This window comes from Fistularia commersonii, chromosome 25 (genome assembly GCF_037954325.1).
Source record: "Fistularia commersonii isolate RoL2024-O1a breed Wild chromosome 25, RoL_Fcom_v1.0, whole genome shotgun sequence".
NCBI lineage: Eukaryota > Metazoa > Chordata > Actinopteri > Syngnathiformes > Fistulariidae > Fistularia > Fistularia commersonii.
Window position 1 is genome coordinate 11,813,276 of NC_141308.1, and position 23,793 is coordinate 11,837,068.

Genomic DNA, 23,793 nt, shown 5'->3' on the forward strand with positions numbered 1-23,793 from the left:
TGTGTGTGTGTGTGTGTGTGTGTGTGTGTGTCGTGGCGTTTAGACGTCTCGGGGGGGAAAACGGGACGACTGTGACTGTTTCAAAGGGGAGAACGTGATAAAAAGCGGCGTTCCGGTAACGGTGTGTGTTCCCCTGAGAACACACCAGTTTCCAGTGACTCCAGCTGTGATCGTGCACGTACGTGCCCACGTACGTGCCCAACTCGGCGCCGCCCGTCGTCCCCTGTTTTCATTTCAACTCAATGTGACAGAAAGTATTTTTTATTAACGAGATATTATTTATCTACCTGAAGTGTTCTTCTTATTGTTATTTTTATGAAAATTGATGCTGTTATAACCGCCTGTCCGGTCGGTAATAAACCTTTAACTGATGGCGTCTGCTCGCTTTGCTCTTCCTTGTTAGTTAATAACACGTTTACGACGTTACTAATATGTTAATAACACATTTATAGCACAAACATCACATTTGAGGTTATAATACAGGATTTGAAATGATTGTTTATAATTCAGAAAATCAATGATACTAAATTTTATTTATTCTTATTATTTTCCCTATAAGTATCGGCTGGCTGAATCTGTGGTATGTGGATTAAATAGTCTGATAAACGTAAAAAAAGGAAGATTTTTCTTTTCCTTGGTTTTTAAGTAAGATCGTCCCTTTACTTTCAGGAACTCGCACATAAATAATAATAATTGAAGTAAATAATAACAATGATAATAATAAAAAAATTATGATGATAATAATAAAATAATTTAAAAAAAATTATATCTACCACCAAAAATCAGCCTGATATAAACATTAAATATTTTAAAGCGTATTTTAAATCATTCAAATTTAAGAATCTGAATAAGCGATTTTCTGTTTTTTCATCACTTTTGCTGATTTTTCTCCTCTGCCCTCCCGACCGTCTGGAAATTGAGATTACGCGGCAGCGAATAATCTCGGAATCGGCGAGAAGTCAAGCCCGGATTGAGACTCGACGCTCAGACTCGACCGCATAAGGGGTTAATCTAGGCATGAAATGTCAATTTCCTCAGTTTTTTTTTTCATTTTACGAAGTCGGGAAAACGTCATGGCGAAATTCTCCATTCGCCGCAGAGAAAACAAATTATCAACCAATCAGCACGGAGCGGCCTCCTCCTTTCAAGCCAGTCATTTCCAAAACTGGTTGAGGCCAAATGAATTAAAAGGGAACAAATAACATGCCGGGATCGTATCGGGAACTTCGAAGTGAATTTATCATAAATAGCTGATTGGCTTGTGATCGCCGCCACTTCCTGGTTAGAAGGTCATGTGACCTCAGTCCCTTCTGAGCATCAGGATATGAATATGCTTCTAGTTTTGTAATAAAAGATATTTTAAGATTTTTTGTAAAAAGAAAAAAAAAGCAACACGAAAAATACAGATTTTCTATCGTCTTGTTTGAATTTTATTGTCTTTTATTCATATATTTATTAATTTTAAAACTTGGCACCAGAAAACGGCGCAGAGAATACGGGACATTTTTCTTCACGCTTTAGTTGTATATACATAAAACAAATAAATCAAACAGTCGAGGCTCGGCCCGGGAGGTAAAGGGGGGTTAATCCAGCAGAAAAGAGTAATAAAATAATCAGTTTAATAACAATAATTCATAATAATCATAATCAAATGTACATAAATACTTTTACACTTATATGTATTGTAAATTACAGTTACTGAAAAAACAAACTAACAGTTCAGCCGAAATTGAACAAAATGACATGACAACGCTATTAATACAAATAATAATTAGTAATTAAATCATTCTAAATATTTTTTTTTTGTTATTTTACTTTAAAACATTTTAATTAATTTAAAAATAATTGTTTTATTAAAATTACCAATAATAATAATGAAATAATGTTAATAATATAAATGAAATAATACTACTACTAATAATAATAATAATAATAATGATAATAATAGAAATGATAACGATAGAATAGATTCCCTGAAACCAAACCATTGAGCTTTACATTCAAATAGATACTAATAGTAGAATAGAAGATTCTGAACCTGTCCATATTTGTCCATAATTGTCCATAATTGTCCATAATTGTCCATAATTGTCCGCCGTCAGTTGACAGAGTCGCATATGTTCTTCACCGTGGCGTTAAACATCTCGGGCTGGTCGGCGTACACGTGGTGCGACGCGTGGTTTATCAGCTGTGCATCCGACCGTCGGGAGAAAAAAAAAAAGGACTGTTGACTGAAACGTTTTGCTAAATCGTCGCTAAACGGACGGGTCCAGATCGGCGCGGGGATCCACACTCACCTGCACCCGGGTCCGGTCGGGGCCGCGGATGTGGGCCACCTGGTCCCCGGAGGAGCGGTCCAGCCAGGAATTGGCGCCGAACAGCATGGTGACGGGCAGGGAGGGGGGCAGCAGGTGGACCCGCTGCAGCATCGGCCTCTTAGCCCAGCCCAGGGACTCGGCCATGGCACGGAAACCCACCTCGCCGCTGCAGGACAGCACAGGATCTTATACAGGTCATATTTTATGGTATTTATATCTATATTCATTTTGTTTGATACTATAACTGTTATGCTGTGGTCACAAAAGGAAAATCAATAAAGTTTATCTTATCTTAAATCTGTAATAATCAATTATTAGTGTTATTACATTAAGAAGAAACTCAACAACAACAACAAAAAACAAGGCTTCCGGAAGAAAGAGTATGAAATAATGTGCGACAATTTAGCCGGTCATACATGATTTGTGATTAAGACCTTAAAACACTTGATAGCCTTAACCATGACAATTTATCTTTTATTGTATTTCTTATTCTCCCTCCTTCCTACTACTCGCTATTATTATGTTTTTGCTTGAAACTCTGGCACAACAATTTCCTTCGGGATAAATAAAGTTGTTCTTATCTTATCTTATCTTATCTTAATGATTATACTTATTACTACTTTTCTGTATTACTATATTAAAAATAAAGTCAATAAATATATATATATATAAAAAGACTTCTGGAAGAAATAACATGAAATGATATGCAACAACTTACTATCTGGTCATACATGATTAATAATTATAAAGTAGTCAGTAAAAAGTAGTGATATGATGTTATGTTACTACATTACATTACTGCAAAAATAAAATAAATTAAAATAAATTCTGGAAGAAACAATTTGAAATATTGAGCGCCAATTTACCTGGTCATACATGATTAATTAAGAGTAGTAATATGATGTTAGGTTATTACATTAAAAAGAAAAAAAGAAAAACGTACGGACTTACGACTTACGGAAGAAATAGTATGAAATAATGTGTGACAATTTATCTGGTTATACATAATTAACTATTAAAAAGTAGCAAGAGAGTAAATAAAAAAGTAGTAATATGATGTTAAGTTATTACAGCAAAAAAAAAAAAAAAAAGGTTTCCGGAAGACAGAGTATAAAATAATGTGCGACATTTCAGCCGGTCATACATAATTAATTATTTTAAAGTAGCAAGTACATAAAAAAGAAGAAACATGATGTTTTACTACTACATTAAAAAGAAAATCCACAAAAAAAGTTAAAAAATAAAGTAAAAGACTTAAAGAAGAAATAATATAAAATAATGTGTGACAATATCTGGTCAAACATGATAAATTATTAAAAAGTAGCAAGAGAGTACATAAAAAAGTAGTAATATGATGTTAAATTATTACATTAAAAAGAAAAAAAGAAAAGAAAAAAAAAAAGGACTTCCAGAAGAAATAATATGAAATAATGTGTGAAAATGTATCTGGTCATACATGATTAATTATTATAAAGGAGTAAGGAAGTAAAAAGTCGTAATAAAACGATTAATAAAGTAGTAATAAGCGGCAGTGGCGGTGCGGTTACCTTGGCGACTGTGCGTTGCAGTGGTAGATGTACTGCGTCATGGTGTCGTCGTCAAACAGGTCTTCGAATTTCCTGCGGAAGTCGGGGCGGAACCGGGTGACCAGGCCGGGACCTGCAAAGGTGGGGGACGGTGTGAGACGGGCAGGGGGGGGGAGGGGGGGCGCCGCCGTGCTCGTCGCCATGGCGAAACGGCGAGCGCCTCTCACCCCACGGGCCGGCCGCCCGGATGACGGCGAGAGGGTTGAAGTAGGAAAGCACGGAGGCGACGGCTTTGACCCAGCGAGGAGGACCCGGCCTCTTCATCACATCACCGCCGTCGCTCCGCTGAGCCGACGGCTTCTCGGGGAAACCCCAGGGGTCGACCAGGATGAGGTGAGACACCCTGAAAGAATCCAAATAATACCTTGGAGTGGGTTCGCGTTGAAAACGGAGTCAAGTGGGGAAGATTCAAAATAGAATTCTCTATAAAAAATATAAGAAATAAGCAAATGATAAAGATAAAATAAAAAGAACAGTAAAGGTCAGAAGTAAATAAAAATACAGTTAAAGGTGTGTAAAAAATGTGTTTATATATAAATACATATATGTATATATATATATATATATATATATATATATACATGCATATAAAAGTATATATATGTATATATATATACACACATATATATGTCTATATACAGATATATGTAGAACAGTAGGGATCAAAAGAAGTAAAGAAAAATACAGTTAAAGGTGTGTAAAAAATGTATGTATATATATATATATATATACACACACACATATGTATATATACATGTATATATAAACATATATATGTATATATACATATATATAGAACAGTAGGGATCAAAAGAAGTAAATAAAAATACAGTAAAAGGTATGCAAAAAATGTATGTGTATATAAGTATATATGTATATATACATATATGCATATATATACATATACATTTATACACACACACGCATTTTTTTAGTTTTTTTAACTGTGTTTTACAGTGTGCGAAAACACACACACACAGACATATATATACACACACATATAAATGCACATGTATACATATATACACACACACGTATACACACATATATACACATACACGCAGATATACATATATGTATATATATGAATATACATATAAACATATGTATCTACATATACACACACACACACATATATACAGTATATAACTCATATATCTCCTTAGGAGCTGAGATTCAGAATTTGGTCTTTTAAATAAATAGTCCTTTCATTCATTCATCTATCCTACACTGGTGATTGGTCGAGAGGGAGCCCCGCCTCCCTCTCGACCAATCACAGGGCCACATACAGAGACACGCAAGCACCTGGACGGGTGCTGGATGGCGTAGGAGGTGGCCAGGTAGCCTCCCAGGCTGTGCCCCAGCAGGATCATGTCCTCCAGGCCCAACGAGCGCCTCCACTGCTCGATGGAGTCCACGAACCGCTCCTCGGCCGCCGCCGCGTCCGACGGGAACGCCGGCCTGGAGCTGCGGCCGAAGCCCAGCAGGTCGAAGGCGTAGACGGGCCTGGAGCGGCTCAGGGCGTCCAGGTTCCGGATCCACAGGCCGACCCCTCCCCCGAAGCCGTGGACCATCACCAGCGGGGTTTTTGGAGCTGCGTTCCAGAAAAATAACCGGTTAGCAATGACGGTTGCATTATTATAACGTAATAGCGGGTTTTTAACGTGTAATAACACGTCGATTGTCGCCGGGTAAACTTCACATTTCCGGTTAAAACCCCCTCCATCAAAAGCAGCTCAAATTTTGATGGCGTCCCTGAACACACAGGATTTTTTTTTTTTTTTTTGGGTAGCCCAAAGGACAGCCTTTTCTTTTCATTGAACACAAATAGCATAAATAAATATACATTTGTACAGATAAACATGGAAGGGTGGAATCGAATGTCAACGAAACAACCGGCGATGAGGAAGCAAAGGACAGAAGGACATTCGTTCTGTATGTAATCAGAAGTTAACATTGGTAAACGTTTGTGAGAAATGTTTAATGCTAGGTGAAAAAGAAAGTAATTAAATAAATAGATAGATGAATAAAATAAAAAAAAAGATCAAAATAAAAAAGCCCTGCAAGGGGACTATAACATGTATTAAACTTGGTGGTTCACAAGGAATCTCAGACTTCAAACTGTACATTTTTTGGTTTTTGGATTTTTCCATAAGTTTTAAGGATTTTTTTATATAATTCAAAATCGTTTATAAAGAACATAAAATTGGGGGGAAAACTTTTGCATTCTGATTTTGTGAATGAAGAAACACACAGGAATAACGGACAATATTTGGGACTTCCTGCGTAGTCACACCCACTTTCTAACGCCAACGTAAAAAGACGATCCGCCGGTTTGTCGACAAACATCCCGAGGAGGGCGGTACCTTCAACGTCCGGCGGCGAGGGCTTGCGGGACGCCTTGCTGGTGACGGTCAGCGTCCATATCCGGTCCTGAGAGGGGAGGGTCACGAAGCGAGCCCACAGGTCGTTCTGGATGCCTGCCGGAAGCAAAGGCGTCAGTCGGACCGCGGGGTCGGGGGTCGGGGGTCAGAGTTCAAGGTTGGGTGTTTGGGTTTCTTACAGCTGAGGATCCTGGACTCCGTCGTCTTGAGGAGGGACATGGAGGTCGGACGCCAGGAGGGCCACCAGCTCCAGATGGAACTGGTCCTGGCGAGGAGAGGAGAGGAGGAAGAGTCAGTAGCGCCTCCTCCTGGGGGTCGGGTGGAACGGAAGTGGGGAGGTTATCAATAATCCCCAAATATATTTGATGCTAAGCTAATCATGCTGCGTTTTCTTGGCGAGCGGTCGTTGCACTGAATTTGACAATAATAATACAGTGGAATATACCCTTTTTTTAACCTACTTTTCACTTTTTTAATTATTTCCTTTATTTCCTTCTACATATCTATATTCTTATTAATATTTTTGACATTTGAACTGTGATGCTGCTGTGACAAAGGAATTTCCCCTATGGGGATCAGTGAAGTTTATCTTCACTGATTTATTCTTCGACATGTCATTTCTTTTTTTCATATTTTTGGTCTTACACTTTTTTTGAGAAGCTGAATCATATGGTTGTGTTGTGTTCTGCCTTTTAAGGCTGTTTTTGTATGTTTTGGATTCCACTGAACCCGAGAGCTGCTATCGCTAAATTGCATGCTGTGTAATGATAAAAGTATTTTTTTAATTTTTGATAAAATTCTGTCCTGCTCATTTTCCGGGCACTTTCTGTATTTCCCATTTCTGTATTTCCCATATTATAATTATAATATAAGATAAGATGTACTACATACTTTATTGATCCCCATAGGGGGAGTTCTTTTGTCACAGCAGTGCAACAGTGACAGTATTAATAAATATGAGTATAAATATAAAGAAAAGAGACAATTAAGAGATAGCAAAAGACATTCACAAATAAATAGGCAGCAGGGTGAACAACAACAAGGATAAGAATAGACAACAGAATACAAATAAACATAAAAAAACAGCAAGGGTGAGAATAGACAACCAAAACAACATGGTATATATAGGATCTTATAGTATATAGCATATTTTAGTAGAAGCAGCAGCGCTAATAGCCGTAATGTTAAGTTATTTTATTATACGTTTACTTTTTTTGCATTTAATTAACAACTCCTGACAACTCTCTGGGTTTAACTCGTTTTAAAAAGTAACTGTCCTTTGTCTTTCCTGAGACCATGTGATTAATTAACTTAAATTAACCCACTTCCTCTCTCTGGTCGGATGTTAAAATTTAAAATAGATTAAAAAAACACTACCTCAAATTAAATCCTATCAGCAAAATATGGATTAAAAAACTTGCAAATAGCAGACTTTATTTTAATTTTAATTTAAGAGTAGACTGGGAGGAGCTGAGTCATCGTCTCTGTGTTCCTCGCGTGGACGAATCCCACAGATTGACACTTTCATTTATTTATTTATGTGCACATCTTAATTATCCTCATCAATTTGCACCCAATTAATTAGATAAACATAAAAAAAAAAAAAAAAAGATCAATACTATTTTAATTCACACCGATAGGCGCTTCCTGGCGTTACATAACAGTGACAGCGTGTTTGCTAAAAAGCAACAACACTGAATTTAACAACAATTGCAAAATAGATAATAATTCTTATACTACTACTACTAAAACTAATAATAACAATTCAGCGGTTTTGCATAAACAGACATTAACAACCACTTCCGGTGAATTTGTAGCAATTAAAAGGGCGTTTAAACAGAGATGTTAAAAGTTTGGCTCCATGTTAGCACATCGAGGTGTTTTCAGGTGTTTTTCCCACTCACTCTGTTTCACACTCGCTCTGCAACGACGGCGTGGGTGTCGCAGGATCCATCTGTGAGCATTTCCCGGCGACTAACTGCGGCTGAGTTGCCGTGACAAGCCCACGGGGTGACCCCACGGCCGAGTACACTTTCTTTTGTTTTGTAATTTACACATTCTTGGGTCAGCTGACCGAAAAACAGAGATCGTCTACAGCAGGAGATGCGCCAATATTTCAAAATACGGCGACTCGAATGCCGAAATATCGTTCAAAAATTCATCGGATTTTTTTTTTAATCTATAGAAGTAGTCTTTTAATTCGTTAAGTTTAATTAATTGTACAGTCCATGGCGAGGGGGGAAAAATATGCGATGATCCCACAAAATAGTGCAGGTAATCTTCTTTTGTTTCGGTGATTCGACCTGGCGCAGCGGTTGCACATGATCAAAAACTAATCAATAATCATGTTTTTAGTGTTCAGAATCGATTTGTAGCAGAAGCAATCCGCGCATCGTTATGTTTTGGTGCTAGCTTAGCATCGCCGTCCGTAATCATGTCCCCTCTCTGTTTTTGGTTCCCATCTGGCGAGTCGGAACGCATTTCCGGTGCCACCGCCACCACTTCCGGTTGGTGAAGACACGTCATTCATTCGCTCCAGGAAGACGTGTCCTGCTAAAAAAAGTCGGACTTCGTTCGCTCCTATTTCCCCTCTTTGCGAAGTACGACCATGTCGAATTCGGTTATTTCAGTGATTTCTCGGTTTCTGGAGGAATACACCTCCACGACGCCCAACAAGCTAAAAGTTGTGGATGCTTATCTGCTGTACATCTTGCTAACGGGAGCGCTGCAGTTCCTCTACTGCCTGCTCGTCGGTACCTTCCCCTTCAACAGCTTCCTGTCGGGCTTCATCTCTTGCGTTGGCTCCTTCATCCTCGCAGGTAAAACAAACAAAAAGGATAAATACACATTTAAAAAAAGTTTTTTCAACCCGAAATGGCTAACTTAACGTTGGAAGTCCGATATCGCACCCTGCCTCTCATTAGCCGTACGTGTATGCTAGCGATGCTACGGTTAGCTAGGAGTGAAGTAGCTCCTTTGGAAACTTAAGGATATAAACCCTTTTTAAAATTCAAAGCTGTTTGTTTAACCGACTTGTCAAATAAAACAAGTCTGTGAAAAGCTAGGCGAGCATTAAAAGCTTGAATTAAGGATTTAGATGTATTTTGCAACTCAACAATAGTTGTAGTTGCACGCAGCCAATGTTTACACACGTAGCTGCGCTAGCATAACCCGCCCAATAACAAACTACTTATAATGATTTGGTTGCTAATTAAATAGATACATATATGAAATCCGTGCTTGCTTTTAGAACTTCGCCATTCTTTTTGCAAAGTGAAAAATAAATAATATCAATGCAGAGTGGATCATAACGGACAGTCAAGATGTTGAGCTAGAATTTTTTTTTGCTTGTTTTGTTATTTTTAAAAGTGGGGCTATGAATTTCACACTCGATGCAGGGTGTGGGGGAAACAAAAAAGCTGTTTGAGATGTCTTTCCCTTGACTAAACCCTTCCTCATGCTCTCATCCCCAGTTTGCCTTCGCATCCAGATCAACCCCCAAAACAAAGGGGACTTCCTGTCCGTCTCCCCGGAGAGAGCCTTCGCCGACTTCCTGTTTGCACACACCGTCCTGCACCTGGTGGTCATGAACTTCATCGGCTGAGTGGGCCTGGGGGGCGTCCCACTCTCCCTCCCCCAGAAGGTGATGATTTTTCATTACTGTTTTTAACAGAGGGATGATTATCCCCGATCTTCTCTCTTTTTTTTTCATTTTGACATCACTTCTCATCATTTCCTTGCTGTCTCCTTGTCCTGTTCGTCGGGATTCCTGGGTACAGGAACTCCCCTTATTGCAAACAAATTGAGTTTTCAGTTACATTTTGCGAACAAGCCTCGGTGCACGAACACACAAGTAAACAACCTCTCAGGCTTTCTGCGTTGTGTTATAGCGGCAGTTGTTGTTTGCATTGATCGTATTTGTTTTCCTCATACACACAAATCTACAGTAATATTATGTTGAAGCTCAGTACATACAGGTTTTACAAAAAGTTGTGGACAGAAGTGTACTATGCACTGTTCTCGCGATAGCGGACGCCTGAAGTTAGTGTGAGGTTAGAAAAATGTTGTATGCCAGCACCACATGATCAATTATCCTCACGTTTTCCTTTGTCACAACCCATATTCAACCAAGGACTCGCTTTAACACAACGTCCCAGTGTCAGGCGGGAACAGTTCGACAATCAATACAATGTCGCACTAAAACATTTTGCAGATGATTTTTGAGAACATTTACGTGCACCTTATAGTGCGAACAGTTCAGTAAGTAAACTAGTCCTTTATATCAGTGGTACCCAACCTTTTTATCTTTGCGGACCGGTCAATGCTTGACAATTTTACCGTGGACCGGGGCGTGGGGGGGCATGCGTAGATTGTTTATATCATGACTACAATAATAATCAGAAATGTGAATCCATTCCGCAACTTTATGCAACTGTATTAGCAGCTTCCTCGTAACATTGCACCAACAACATAACATGAGTATGATGAAGGCCGCATATTATGCGGCTTGCTGTGTGGGAATCACCTGCTACGATAAATCCACATTTCAAGTTGAACTCCTGGTATTGTCTGTTAAAATCTGTCTTTTTCTTGGAAGTTGTAGGCTCTTCTTCTGTCTCGTCACTGGATCTTTTCCCTTCAGAAAGAAACTTTCCGTCTGACATCTGTTTTTTACTCATTTTGCTAGCTTGTGAGTTACATTTTTGGCTCTCTAGTGACCCAGACCGAGAAAGTCCGGTCATTTTTCAAAGTAAAAGACTTTTCAAAATAAAGATTGTTCAAAATCAGATAATAAATCCAATGTAAATAATTGATTATTAATAATTGATTATTTCTTTCTATCAATTGATCCATTGACCGGTAGGGTTAACCCTAACCCTAACCCGGGGGTTGGGGACCACCACTCTATATTGCTACCAAAAAGTTTAAAAGTGCTAATTCGAGTGGTGGTAAGAAGATAAGAATTACATTCGATGTGAAGAAATAAATAATAGTTACACATGAGAGCGCCGTTGGTGTTCTAGATCTCGCCAAGCACAATGACACGCTTAGTCAACCAGGAGAGCAAAGATGCGCTAATGACAGCTAATGTGGCTAACATTTGTAAGTTTGGATGAATGACAGGCAGCTAGCTGGAGATAGCGTTAGCGAGGGTGGACATGCAGTCAGCTGGAGTGAGAGAAGAAAGTGAGATGGAAGCAGGTGATTGGCCTCTGAGGAGGAGAAGAAGACGTGAAATATACCGTGTCTAATCCAGCCTCGTCTCTCCAGCAGATGCAGAGATGTCCGAGAGGCGGCGTCCGTCTTGAAGCCGCCCCTGCAGGCTCTGCTCACGCCGTCGAGAAGGATTCTCCCTCCGGACCATCTCCCATCCCTCGCCGCTCGCTCACATGCCTTTTTTTTTTTAATGATGAACTTTGTAAAGAATCCGTTTTTCCACCTCGGAAGACAAGAAATAAACAAAAAAAATCAATTAAAACTCTTGACGTGTGGCCCAGCCTTTGTAATCACCACCACCATGAAACAAACACACACATACACACACACACACTCCTGTCACACCTGAGCAACCCTTGTGTTGTTTAGCTGCCGCGGGCTACTGTTAGCTAGTTACTGCCACAAGCACCCACAACTACATCATGCGCTTAGCCCTGCTCAGTTCACACACACACACACACACACACACACACACACAGACACACACACACTTGTCCTGGTTAGTTTAACCTTAGCAATTCTTGTGTCAATTGGCTGCCACAGGCTAATGTTAGCTAGTTCCTGCCACAAACATCACAACAACATGAGCTTTAGCCCCACTCAGTTCCCACACGCACACACACACACACACGCACATATGCACACACTTAGGCCATGGTGATTCACAGCAGTGTCATCTAGCATCAGTTATTAGTAGTTTTAGTTGATCCTCATTAAAGATCAGGCTGACACCTGCTATGAGATGCTAACAGTTAGCACACCTGCGGACCTTTTGATGTGTTAATTCAAGCCATTTTTTTTCCCGAGCGACATGAAATCACAGGTCACACCACAGCCCGCTCCTCCATCCCGCCTCCCATCGCCATGACGACCCGATCATTCTCCTGCCGCCAGGTCCAAACGCGTGTCCTTTCACCTCCGCCGTGAGACATCTGCGGGGCATGAAGTCCGCCGCCGTGCGTGGGCTTTTCAAAACCGACGGCCGCTGCAGAAACTCGTCCCCGCTTTTTTTGTCAAGCCTGGAGGCCGAGTCTGTGTTGCTATGGCAACTGCATATTTACATTTGGCTGATTCAAGTGTATTTTTTTTTTTTTTTGAAGACAAGCTGCAAAGAGCCGGTCGGAGCTGGATGGATGTGAAGTCCCCGGTTTGGAGAAGAGCACAGTGACACACACACACACACACACACACACACACACACACACACACACACACACACACACATGGAAAGGTCACATCTAAATCTCATCGAGATCCTGCAACCACGCCTCCAGATATTAGGTGGATAAATCTGACTCCTTTGTAAATTATGGAATAAGCAGCTCTGAGAACACACACACACACACACACACACACACACACACACACACAGACACACACACACACACACACACTTCTTATCAAGACCATTTAGAATCCAGGGTAAGCGCACCTGCGATGAAAGCATCACAAACTGTTGTGATTTTACAGTTAATTCAACATAAACAGCCGTCCTGGAACCTGCAGCTTCTCCTCTGGGATTAGGAGCGAATCTACTTGGATTGTTTTTTTTTTTAAAGTAATCAATAAGCTTTAATTTAGCGGTACTAAGCCTTGGTGAAGTGTAATAAGCCTTAATTTGGGGGTAATAACCGTGTAATAACTGCGTCGACGAGCGAAATTGTCGCGTCTGTCTCAGTTCGGGCTTCTATCGCCTCCAAATCCTCGTCTGAGGATGCGAGATTTTCATTTTTCAATTTTTCTGTTGATGTCATGGCTTTTTCCTGGCAAGGAAACCTGCGGCGGCGGGAGAAGCGAACGACGCCAAGTTGTCGAACGGGACTCGATATGAAAACAAAAATTTTATATTCAAATAACTCCATTTGAATGTTTCTAAATGATTGTAATGAGACATTTAAGCTAATGCGGCTAAGGTAAGAGCCGTAGCAGGTCAAGGCGCTAATTAACCCCATCCACAATTTCTTTGAAATGAAGAAATAAGCAAAAGCGGGTTATTTTGTGTTCATTCAAGCAGAACTGCACAAGTAAGACACGTTCGGGATCCTTCAACTGGCAGTTACTGTTTATAACACTGTAATAACATGCAATTAGTGCTTAAAGGTGGCTAAGAGGAGGCGGGAGGAAGTTAGCTTTCGATTCTCTCGTCCTCATTTTCTCCAAAATAGTCACGGTGAGGAGACCAGAGGGGGAAAAAAAATAAAAAAAAGGTGGCCGACCAGGACGTCCTTGACATCCGCCTCCAGATCCAGAACCCTGGAAGGGTTGTGGAGCGCTGAGGGTCTGCAGGGGGTGGAGGTGGGGTGTCTGTGGAGCTTAATCCAAACAACAAATGAAGACTGGGTTTAATCCAGATTGTTCCTGAATAGAAATCCCATCATTTCATCGCTCCGATGCCAGAAGAGGAGGAGGAGGAGGAGGAGGAGGAGGAAGAGCTACTGGCGGCCGCTTGGGAGAGACTTTAGGAAAACACATTTCAAATTAAAAATAATCCCACTCGGCCTGGGCTGCAGCCAAAAGCCATTTCCTTTTGTGTGTGTGTGTGTGTGTGTGTTTGTGTGTGAGTGGCGATTGTTAAAAATCAGAAAAACAGAGAGAACTGCTACTAAAATAAAAAAAATAAAAAAATGGATGAATAAACATTGTGAAATCCTATATGGCCCTAATCCGGATTATTATGGATTAGTAATTATGGTGTTAGAAGATGGTTGATTAAGCCATGTGTAGGTTCAGATTGGAGCTGAAAATATATTTTTTTTAAAAAAAGGAAAAAAACATGAAAGAGTGCGATGAGTGTCAGCTTTCAAAATCAAATAAAACTAGATTAAATGAGATTAATTGAGACTCAATTAAATTTGATTTAATTATATTAAATTCAAAAATAAAATAAAATCACAGCAGTTAAAAATCAAATATTTCTTCATTTTGCAAAAGAAAAAGTTCCTCTTTCTTTTTTTCTTGTCATTCCTCTTTTTTTCCTGTTTTCTGTAAAAAAAAAAAATGTTAATAAACCATCTTAAAAAATGCATGTAAATAAAGGGGTTATTATCATAATTATTGTAAGGAAATGAAGAAGTGTGTGTCTCAGTAGAATCTATGCTGTGTCACCAGCTGCAAGGGCCAGGTTTAAAAAATAAAATGAATAAAAAAAAAATATATATATAATGAAATAAAAAGAACTAAATTAAATTAAAAAAATGAAAACATTGAAACAGTGCAAAAGTGTCACCAGCTATGAGGGTGAGGTTTAATAATGGAAGGAAATAAAATAAAATAAAAAAAATGAAATAAAGTAAAAAAAAAAAGAAAGAAAAAAATCTGAAAAAGTGCGAAAGTGTCACCAGCTCTGAGGATGATGTTTGATAATGAAATAAAATAAAATAAAATAAAAAAATGAAATAAAATAAGGTTAAAAAAAAAAGAAAAAAAATCTGAAAAAGTGCAAAAGTGCCATCAGCTATGAGGCTCAAGTTTAAAAATGAAATAAAATGAATCTAAAAAAACAAAATAAAATCACAGTATTTCAAAATCAAATATTTCCTCATTTTATAGAAGAGAAAGTTCCTCTTTCTTTCTTGCTCTTCCTCTTTTTTTTCTGTTTTCTGGTAAAAAGCAACAAATAAACCAGGAAGTTATTATCACAATTATTTGAAAAGAAATGAAGACGCGTGTGGAGTGCGTCTCAGCAGACTCTATTAGATGCTGACACACGATACCTCTTGTGTGTGTGTGTGTGTGTGTATGTGTGTGTGTGTGTGTGTGTGTGTCGAAGAGGATCTTGTTTTTGCAACCCGGCCTCTTTCCTGAGCTCCAGTCGGGCCGGCGCTCACGGAGTTAACCCCGGCCACATCTGGATCCAGCACTGGGTCACGTGACCCGGACAGGAAGTCAGAGAACCCCCTCCACCCCACCACACACACACACACACACACACACACACACCCGCCCACTCTCACCGCCGCCGGAGATCCGCCGCTTCACCCGGACTCCACAACCCAAGATGAAAACCGCCGTCTCGCCGTTAATCACGCTGTTGCCGTGGATCCCAGGTGATTGGCGTGCGTGCGAGTGTGTGTGTTTCGGGGGGGTCAAGGGTCACCGACGTAACAGGAAGGCATGTTGTTGTCGTCGTCTCAACCTCCGCCAGGCCTCCTGTGCGGGATCAGCGTCCCGGCGGAGTTCACGGTGCTGGAGGGCTCGGGCCTCACCGTCCCGTGCCACTACAACCCCGAGTACGTCGGCCACGTCAAGTACTGGTGCAGCGGCCGCGCACGGGAGTTCTGCAGCAGCCTGGCCCGCTCCGACGACCCCGCACCGCCCGCCGGCGCCAAAGCCGGCGTGTTTGACGACCCGGCGCAGCTGGTGTTCACCGTCACCATGGGCGCCCTGAAGGAGAGCGACGCCGGCTGGTACATGTGCGGCGTGGAGATCGGCGGCATTTGGACGGCGGACGCGGTGGCGTACACCAACGTCAGGGTCATCCACGGTGGGGGATCGAACCCGGAGGGAGCCCCTACTCGCCGTTTTTTATTTTTTTAATTTTTTTTTTATGCATGTGTGTGTTTCCTGCAGGGATGTCAGTGGCGAACAACCACCTGAGCGGCGAGGAAGGCGGCAACGTCACGGTCCAGTGCTTCTACAGCGAGCGATACAGGTGCTTGACCTCGTATCCGCAGGTGACGCCTCGTATCCAGGGACCCGGAAAAAGCCTCCGTTGACTAGCAACAAGGAGGCCGTACTCAGCGCTACACTTGAGGATTTATGAACCGTAACCTGCTTTGGTTTAACACAAAAATATGCTTTATTACACGTTAATAATCATGTAATAAACGTGTAATAGACGTGTAATAACCCCAAGCGTGAACCTAACACTTCTAAAACACCACAAAGGCGCACAGTAAAGTCTATTAAGTGTAATTCTAGCGCTATCATGCTAACAACCAGCCATTGTTTTGTACTTAACTGCTAATATATGTGTAATGAAGACTTCAGTTAATGTTTGTTTGCGTTTTATTAGCACGTAACGTGTTGGAAAAGCGCTACGTTTGGATCACCTGGTAATAAAAGTTAATTGCATGCTCTTAATGATAAACGGCGCTTTTTTTTTTTTTAATGTCCGGACGCTCGGTTTCGTTTCTCTAAAATTAATTGTCTTTCTAAAATAAAGCGGGATCTCGCGATGTTTCCTGCAGGGGCAGCGAAAAGAAGTGGTGCCGCAGCGGCGACTGGGCCTCCTGCGTGCTGATTGGCTCCGGCGGCAGCCACGAGGACCCCACGCTGTCCGTCCGGGACGACGGCGCCGGGACGCTCGCCGTCACCATGAGGCGGCTGCAGATGAGGGAGGCGGGCTGGTACTTGTGCATGGCGGGGCAGCAGCAGGTGGCCGTGCACGTGCAGGTCACACCGCAGCCCTACACCAGTACGTACTTTAAGTCCCCCCTCATAATCTAATAAGCCATATTGCATTTTTTTTTTTTTTTTTTTATGGACTTCGAGTCAGGCTTGTTGCATTTCTAGGACGGTAAAATGGCCGCCGAGATGTAGGGCATTTTTTTTTTTCCCACTAGCATCCATTTTTTTATTTTCATTTTGAATTAATTCTGGAACTACAAAAATGGCTGCTGAGATTTAGATTCGCTTTTTCCACTAGCATCCACTTTTTTTTAAATTTGTTTTCAATTTTCATTTTGAATTAATTCTGGAACTACAAAAATGGCTGCTGAGATTAAGACCCTTTTTTCCACAAGCATTCATTTTTTAAAATTTGTTTTCAATTTTCATTTTGAATTAATTCTGGAACGACAAAAATGGCTGCCGAGATTTAGACTCTTTTTTCCACAAGCAGTCATTTTTTAAAATTTGTTTTTATTTTCATTTTGAATTAATTCTGGAACTGCAAAAATGGCTGTCAAAATTTAGGCTCTTTTTTTCACAGAGCATCCATTTTGTTAAATTTTGTTTTTATTTTCATTTTGAATCAACTCTGTAACGAAAAAAATCTCATCTGTTTTTTTTTTTCACATGTCTTTGGATTTTGATTTTTTTTTTTCACATTTCTTTTGATTTTGATTTTGAATGAATTACAGAATAACAAAAATGGTCTTAGAGATTTGGGCTCTTTTATTTCCAATCCCATCCTTTTTTAAAACTATGTTTTTATTTTCCATTTTTCTAATTAATTCCAAAACTACAAAAATGCCTGCCAAAATGTGGGCTTTATTTTTACCATTTACATTTTTTTTCTAAATTTGTTTTCATTTTCATTTTGAATAAGTTTTGAAAACAACTACATGCTAACTCTTTTACTCCCTTTTTTACTCCTATCCCTTTTTAAAATTTGCTTTTATTTTCATTTTAAAGTTACTCCAGAACAACAAAAATGGACGCCAAGATTTGGGCACTTTTTCCCCCCCTCCTGTCCTTTTTTAAAATACGTTTTTATTTTCATTTTGAAGAAATTTCAGAACTACAAAAATGGCCACCGAGGAGAGGGCACTTTTTCCCCCATTCATCCTTTTTTTAAATTTGTTTTAATTTTCATTTTGAGTTATTTCTAGAACTACAAAAATGGCCGCCAAGATATAGAAGATTAATCCCCCCTCCCAAACTTTTTAATTTTTTTTTTTTTATTTTCATTTTGAGTTAATTCCAGAAGTCCAAAAGCGGCCGCAAAGATACAGAAGATTTATTCCCCCTCCCAACCTTTTAAAATTTCTGTTTTTATTTACATTTTGAATTATTTCTAGAACTACAAAAACGGCTTCTGATGTGTTTTTTTTTCCCAACTCCCATCCTTTTTTTAATTTTTTTATTTCTTAATTTTAATTCTGCCTCGCCTCTTCCATCCACGCAAACTCTCAGACGTATCAATTTCCTTATTCATTAACATTTATTTTTTTTGGACTGCTCTTTCGGGGCTATTCTTGTTTTCACTTGAGTCCTTGCGTTTGCAGCAGAGGCGCATCAAGGCGACGGCGCTTTCTTTTTTTTTTTTTACAATCCTTTCACGTTGCATCGGCTCAAATGAGAAGTGCTGCTTCCTGGTCGATACCGGCCTGTTACAGACTGCTGTGTGTGTGTGTGTGTGTGTGTGTGTGTGTGTGAGTGAACCCTCGAAGTGAACAAGGCCATTGTTGCTACTGTGACTTCTAATGAACTCTTGTGCTTTTCCGAGTTTCACTTCATTGTCTTTGTGTTTCCGTCTGCAGCGGCGGCGGCGGCGGCGTCGACGTCCCGTCCAATGGCGAGCCGGGCCGCAGGGTCACCCCTGGCCCCCCGACCCATCGCCCAGGACTCCGGTAAAATGTAAGGGCAACCGATATGGGATCACTGTAATTACGTGACATGAAGCAGTTATTACTATTTTATCACTGTAATTACATCACACTGAGCGCTTATTACTACTTTATTACCATTGAAATAATCTGTAATAATAATTATTGATCAGGGCGTCCGCACCAATCAGCCTGCTCATTGGTCTTTTTGCGAATGTGTCTAAAAACAATATTTTTCACGTTGCTTATTTGTTGCAGATATAGGAAATTGAAAAAAACAACGTAATAAATAATACATAATGTAACGTATAAATCGATCGGACTGTTATGACACTTGTAGTTATCAAATATATGCCTTTTTTATTGTAGAAAGACGTGTTTATTTTCCCCTTGTGTTTTGTGTGTTATTATCAAGCCCAGTTTGGTAATAACACTGCTATTACGATCCCAGTTAGGTAATAACACTGTTATTACACAAAGCACGCGTCCTCATCACCTCCGGATTACGACGGATTAAAACAGACACAAAAGTCTCACAAAGCATCCGTGTTTTTCTTTTTCCTGTCCGTGATGACGGACGCTTATCCAGGATGAGAAGCGAAAGCCCAGATAAGGATCGTACCATTTTATCTACAGGGGTGGGGGTACGCTATCTCCCAATACAATACGTTGTTTCTGTGTGTGTGTGTGTGTGTGTGTGTGTGTGTTTCAGATTGACCTTGGAGTCTCTGGTTGTGTGCTCCACCATCGTGGTCCTGGCGGGTTTGGCCATTTTCACCTGGAGGATGTGGAAGCGGCACAGTAAGGAGGCCTCGTCTTCACCCGCCGCGCCAACGGCGTGAGCGTGAGCTGTGAATAAAGAGTGAATGAGGATCACTGACGCCTGAATGAATGAATGAATGAATGTTTATTACGATGTTTGGATGAGAGGGTGAACGCTTGTTTGTCCCCATAAGACGTGTGAATGGTTGGATCTCCATATGATGCGTGAATGAGGGGGAAGGTTGTACGTCTGGATGGCATGAAAATGACGTCCTGAATAATTGAATGTCTGTAGATGACGAATGAATGAAAGGATGAAAGAATAAGTGAATGATCGTTTGTCTCTTTATAATGAATGAATTAATTTGATGAATGAATTAATGAATGAATGAGCAACTGATAGTATGTCTCTATATGATGAATGAATGAATGTCTCCTTATGATGAATGAATGAATGAATGAGTGACTGATAGCATGTCTCTATATGATGTATGAATTAATGAATTATTGTATATCACCATGTGGTGAATGAATGAATGAATGATTGTATGTCTCCTTATGATGAATGAATGAATGAATAAATAAATAAGTGAATGTTTTTAGGTCTCCGTATGATGAATGAATAAATGAATAAGTGAATTATTGTATGTCTTCATATGATGAATGAATGAACAATTGTATGTCTCCTTATGATTAATGAATGAATGAATGAATGAGCGACTGATAGTATGTCTCTATATGATGTATGAATTAATGAATTATTGTATATCACCATATGGTGAATGAATGAATGAATAAATAAGTGAATATTTTTAGGTCTTCATATGATGAATGAATGAATGAATGATTGTATGTCTCCTTATGATGAATGAATAAATGAATAAGTGAATTATTGTATGTCTTCATATGATGAATGAATGAACAATTGTATGTCTCCTTGAGATGAATGAATGAATGAGTAACTGATAGCATGTCTCTATATGATGAATGAATGAGTGAATTATTGTATATCACCATATGATGAATGAACGAATGAATAAGGGAATTATTTTATGTCTCCATATGATGAATGAATGAATGAATATCTCCATGTGATGAATGAATGGATGAATGAATAAGTGAATAAGTGAATGATTGTACATCTCCTTATGATTAATGAATGAATGAATGAGCGACTGATAGTATGTCTCTATATGATGTATGAATGAATGAATGTCTCCATATGATGAATGGATGAATGAATAAGTGAATGATTGTGTGTCTCCTGTGATGAATGGTTGAATGAATGAGAAACTGATAGTATGTCTCTATATGATGAATGAGTGAGTGAATTATTGAATATTACCATATGGTGAATGAATGAATGAATGAATGAATGAATGAATGAGCAACTGATGGTATGTTTCTATATTATTTATGAATGATGTGAATGACGGGGTGAATGCTTGTATGTCTCGATCTAAAATATGAATGAGAGGGTGAATGTCCTCACCCGTGACCCCGCCACCGATCCAGGGTGAACCCCAGCTCTCGCCCCATGACGGCCGGACTCGGCGCGATGAATGAATGAAAAATTTAATTTTCAGTTGTCAGTTGTTCCTTGAAAAGCTGGACAGGGATGACAAAGAATAATCGCTTCCATGCAGGGCAGGACGCTCCGCGGGCACAGGTGGCGGAGATGGCGCCGATGCTCACCGTGAGTCCTCACCACACACACACACACACACACACACACACACACACACACACACACACACCTGAGAGGAAACAGAAATAACAAACATGTTTTCTCTTTCTTTCCCCCCCTGCCTTCTCGCTGCAGGAGCGCCCGAGGGAAGCCATCGACCTGCAAAACGCCACCGTGGTTTTTATCAAGACCAAAACCCCAAATATTTACTGAACTGAAAAAAAAAATGCTGATTTGAATGCATTTTTCCTTTTTTTTTTTTTTTTTTTATTTCTCCATCTCACTGGTTATTACACAGTCATTACACTCGCTCATCGCTTGTCAGCAAAAAAAAAAAAAATTTTTTGTCGTTTTAAATTATAATCTGTTATGATGCTGCTCGGCGCCATGACGATACCATTGTGCCCCCCCCCCCCCCCCCCCCCTTTCCCACTGCCGGCAGGGATGTTGTGGGCCGCCGGGCAGCTTGTTAGCGAGACAAAGGAAAAAGAAAAGAAAAAAAAGCACATTCTCAGATCTCGTTGCCCCGGAAATGGAGCAGAGGCTTTTATTTTGGCGTTCTGGGAAGACGTGGGGGGGCAGGCTCTCTCAAAACACACGCTTTTCGTTCGAAAGAGACGTTGTTTTTTTTTTTTTTCAATATTCTTGACAAGACAGCAAATGATAATTTTATTCCTCGTTTGGTCGGCGGATCCACATTTATATTATTAACCTTTTAGTCACAAAAGCAATAACAACTATCATTATCAATGTGTGTTACATTTCTGCAGCCTTCGCTCTGCAAATGATGCCCAAAAACATCTCTAATTTGATAATTCAATTATATTGTTTATTACACATGAGTATTAAAACTGTAATACATGTGTAATAAAGGCTATTTATAGTTTCGTGGACTTTAGAGATGCAAAAAAATAAAATAAAATCAATGGGTTCCGTCCTCTTAATTTATTTACACATCTCAAATAAAATGTCACCACGTTGCGAATATTACGCTATGTGTAATAAACGTGTAATACACGGGTAATTCATGCTTATAATTGTTAATTGTTGCTTACAATTAGTTTAAAAAAATGGCAAGGACTTCAGAATAGCAAAAAAAAAAAGAACGGTACAGTCCTCCGTATATTAATAAAAACGTCTCTCTTTACATATTTCAATTTCGCCATGTTGCTAATTACACCATGTGTAATAACCATGTAATACACGCTTTAAATCACTAGAACTTCTCCTTAAACAACGGCGTGGACTTCAGAAATGCAGATTACTATGCAGATTGCAGATTATCTTGCCAGCGACCGTCTTTCTTTTGAAAAATCTGTGTATCAGGTTGAATAAAACATAATAAAACAATAAGACATATGTATTATTATACATATTCATAACTTGTTCAGGTGATTATGGGGAAACAAAGATGGCCGACGGACGTCATCAAAACATTTCGATCGCAGTTTAGGTTTTATCTTTCGATGACGTGTGCAGGATAATGAAAAACAGAGGAATGAATCGAACGGTTACTTTCGAGGGAAGAAAACTCTTAGTTTCTCTCTGCAAGCGACCTTTTCCACAACATCTGCAGGATCCGATCGTTGTGCTATTCTCGGCCGGTTTGTATGTTCTCGGCAATTCTTCCTCTCCGAGGTGAAGATTGACTTTTCGCACCCCCGCTTTTGTCCCTCAACGCTCGCCGCTTTCGACAGGAATCAGCGAAAAAGCATCTGTGACAGGATCTCCCTTTGCTACGTGAACAGGCCAAAATCAAGCGCCGGCAAACGTTCGGTTTCGTTTCCTTGTGATTTATTGCAAAAACTGACCCGCAGTGACTGTGTGACCTCATCTCCTCGCGTCTGGAAGAAAAAAAAAAAAAAAACATCGACTCCCCCCTCCGTCCCCCGCCCGCCCGCCCGCCCGCCCGCCCGCCCGCCGCCGGAGGGATGATGTCGACGAAAACGAGTCACGCACGGCGGGGGATCGATATCCATTTCATGCTTCCATAAACGGCGCCGTACCGACTCAATACCTGCGGGTTCACGTGGGGATATTAAGTTTTGCGAGTGGGACGAGGAAAGCAACATCACTTATGGATCTCAGCGGGAGGCTTCCTTTTTTCTTTTTCCTAAATATTAACACAGGAGCCGCAGAAATGGGCGATCATTAGAATTCCCCTGAATTCCCCCACAAAGTATCACCTACTTGTTGCATTTCGGGTTAGCGGCAATCATCACTAGCTATGTAGTTTGGACTGTGGCGCCCCCTGCTGGCGCGGAGGACCATTCGCCACTTCCTGCTAGCCTTGACCTATCTGGTGCTTTTACTTTGTTATTAAAGTATCAAACTATGCGGCTAATAGCGTCTGCTGCGCGGCTGTTGTTTTCATCGTACGAAATTAGCATTTAAAATGTATCTAAAAACATTTGATAAATGAAAACAAATATTTCTATTCGCGCGTGATAAGGGACGAATTTGCAAACCGGGACAGGAAGCTCCTGATTAAGGACATCACTAAAGATAAGAAACTAATTATCTCTGAATGCTAGCGGGAAACAACCTGAATGGAAAATAGCCAGAAAT

General features: G+C 40.2%; 3 protein-coding genes across 6 annotated transcripts; 2 read left to right on the plus strand and 1 right to left on the minus strand.

Moving 5' to 3' along the window:
• Positions 1-1,605: 1,605 nt before the first annotated feature.
• On the minus strand, positions 1,606-8,375 carry abhd4 (abhydrolase domain containing 4, N-acyl phospholipase B). Of its 2 annotated transcripts, none has more exons than XM_086172158.1 (8): positions 8,193-8,375; positions 6,468-6,553; positions 6,271-6,384; positions 5,210-5,498; positions 4,072-4,247; positions 3,866-3,977; positions 2,298-2,484; positions 1,606-2,188 (listed from the first exon to the last, which is right to left on the minus strand). In XM_086172158.1, the coding sequence occupies exons 1-8, from the start codon at positions 8,240-8,242 to the stop codon at positions 2,099-2,101; spliced, it is 1,104 nt and encodes a 367-aa protein (XP_086028284.1). In that variant the 5' UTR covers positions 8,243-8,375; the 3' UTR covers positions 1,606-2,098. The 2 variants fall into 2 exon arrangements, with proteins under 2 accessions (XP_086028284.1, XP_086028285.1); XM_086172159.1 differs by having other exon boundaries at positions 6,468-6,596; positions 8,193-8,315.
• A 405-nt stretch (positions 8,376-8,780) lies between these two features.
• On the plus strand, positions 8,781-11,767 carry dad1 (defender against cell death 1). 2 transcript variants are annotated; one of them, XM_086172160.1, is made up of 3 exons: positions 8,781-9,107; positions 9,762-9,931; positions 11,560-11,767. In XM_086172160.1, the coding sequence occupies exons 1-2, from the start codon at positions 8,897-8,899 to the stop codon at positions 9,890-9,892; spliced, it is 342 nt and encodes a 113-aa protein (XP_086028286.1). In that variant the 5' UTR covers positions 8,781-8,896; the 3' UTR covers positions 9,893-9,931; positions 11,560-11,767. The 2 variants fall into 2 exon arrangements, with proteins under 2 accessions (XP_086028286.1, XP_086028287.1); XM_086172161.1 differs by having other exon boundaries at positions 11,563-11,767.
• A 3,625-nt stretch (positions 11,768-15,392) lies between these two features.
• pigr (polymeric immunoglobulin receptor) lies at positions 15,393-22,155 on the plus strand. Of its 2 annotated transcripts, none has more exons than XM_086172708.1 (8): positions 15,393-15,551; positions 15,650-15,988; positions 16,075-16,156; positions 16,695-16,921; positions 18,717-18,807; positions 19,489-19,577; positions 21,185-21,234; positions 21,361-22,155. In XM_086172708.1, exons 1-8 carry the CDS (start codon positions 15,503-15,505, stop codon positions 21,436-21,438), a joined length of 1,005 nt encoding a protein of 334 aa, XP_086028834.1. In that variant the 5' UTR covers positions 15,393-15,502; the 3' UTR covers positions 21,439-22,155. The 2 variants fall into 2 exon arrangements, with proteins under 2 accessions (XP_086028834.1, XP_086028833.1); XM_086172707.1 differs by having other exon boundaries at positions 15,397-15,551; positions 18,711-18,807.
• Positions 22,156-23,793: the final 1,638 nt, after the last annotated feature.

Coding starts and splice junctions, on each gene's coding strand:
- abhd4 (XM_086172158.1), bottom strand. CDS start 8,242: ATGGATCCTGCGACACCCACGCCGTCGTTGCAGAGCGAGTGTGAAACA. Junction 6,385..6,467: donor GGAGTCCAGGATCCTCAGCT/GTAAGAAACCCA, acceptor TGCTTCCGGCAG/GCATCCAGAACGACCTGTGG. Junction 3,978..4,071: donor CCGGGCGGCCGGCCCGTGGG/GTGAGAGGCGCT, acceptor CCACCTTTGCAG/GTCCCGGCCTGGTCACCCGG.
- dad1 (XM_086172160.1), top strand. CDS start 8,897: ATGTCGAATTCGGTTATTTCAGTGATTTCTCGGTTTCTGGAGGAATAC. Junction 9,108..9,761: donor TGGCTCCTTCATCCTCGCAG/GTAAAACAAACA, acceptor TCTCATCCCCAG/TTTGCCTTCGCATCCAGATC.
- pigr (XM_086172707.1), top strand. CDS start 15,503: ATGAAAACCGCCGTCTCGCCGTTAATCACGCTGTTGCCGTGGATCCCA. Junction 15,989..16,074: donor CAACGTCAGGGTCATCCACG/GTGGGGGATCGA, acceptor TGTTTCCTGCAG/GGATGTCAGTGGCGAACAAC. Junction 18,808..19,488: donor GCCCAGGACTCCGGTAAAAT/GTAAGGGCAACC, acceptor TGTGTGTTTCAG/ATTGACCTTGGAGTCTCTGG.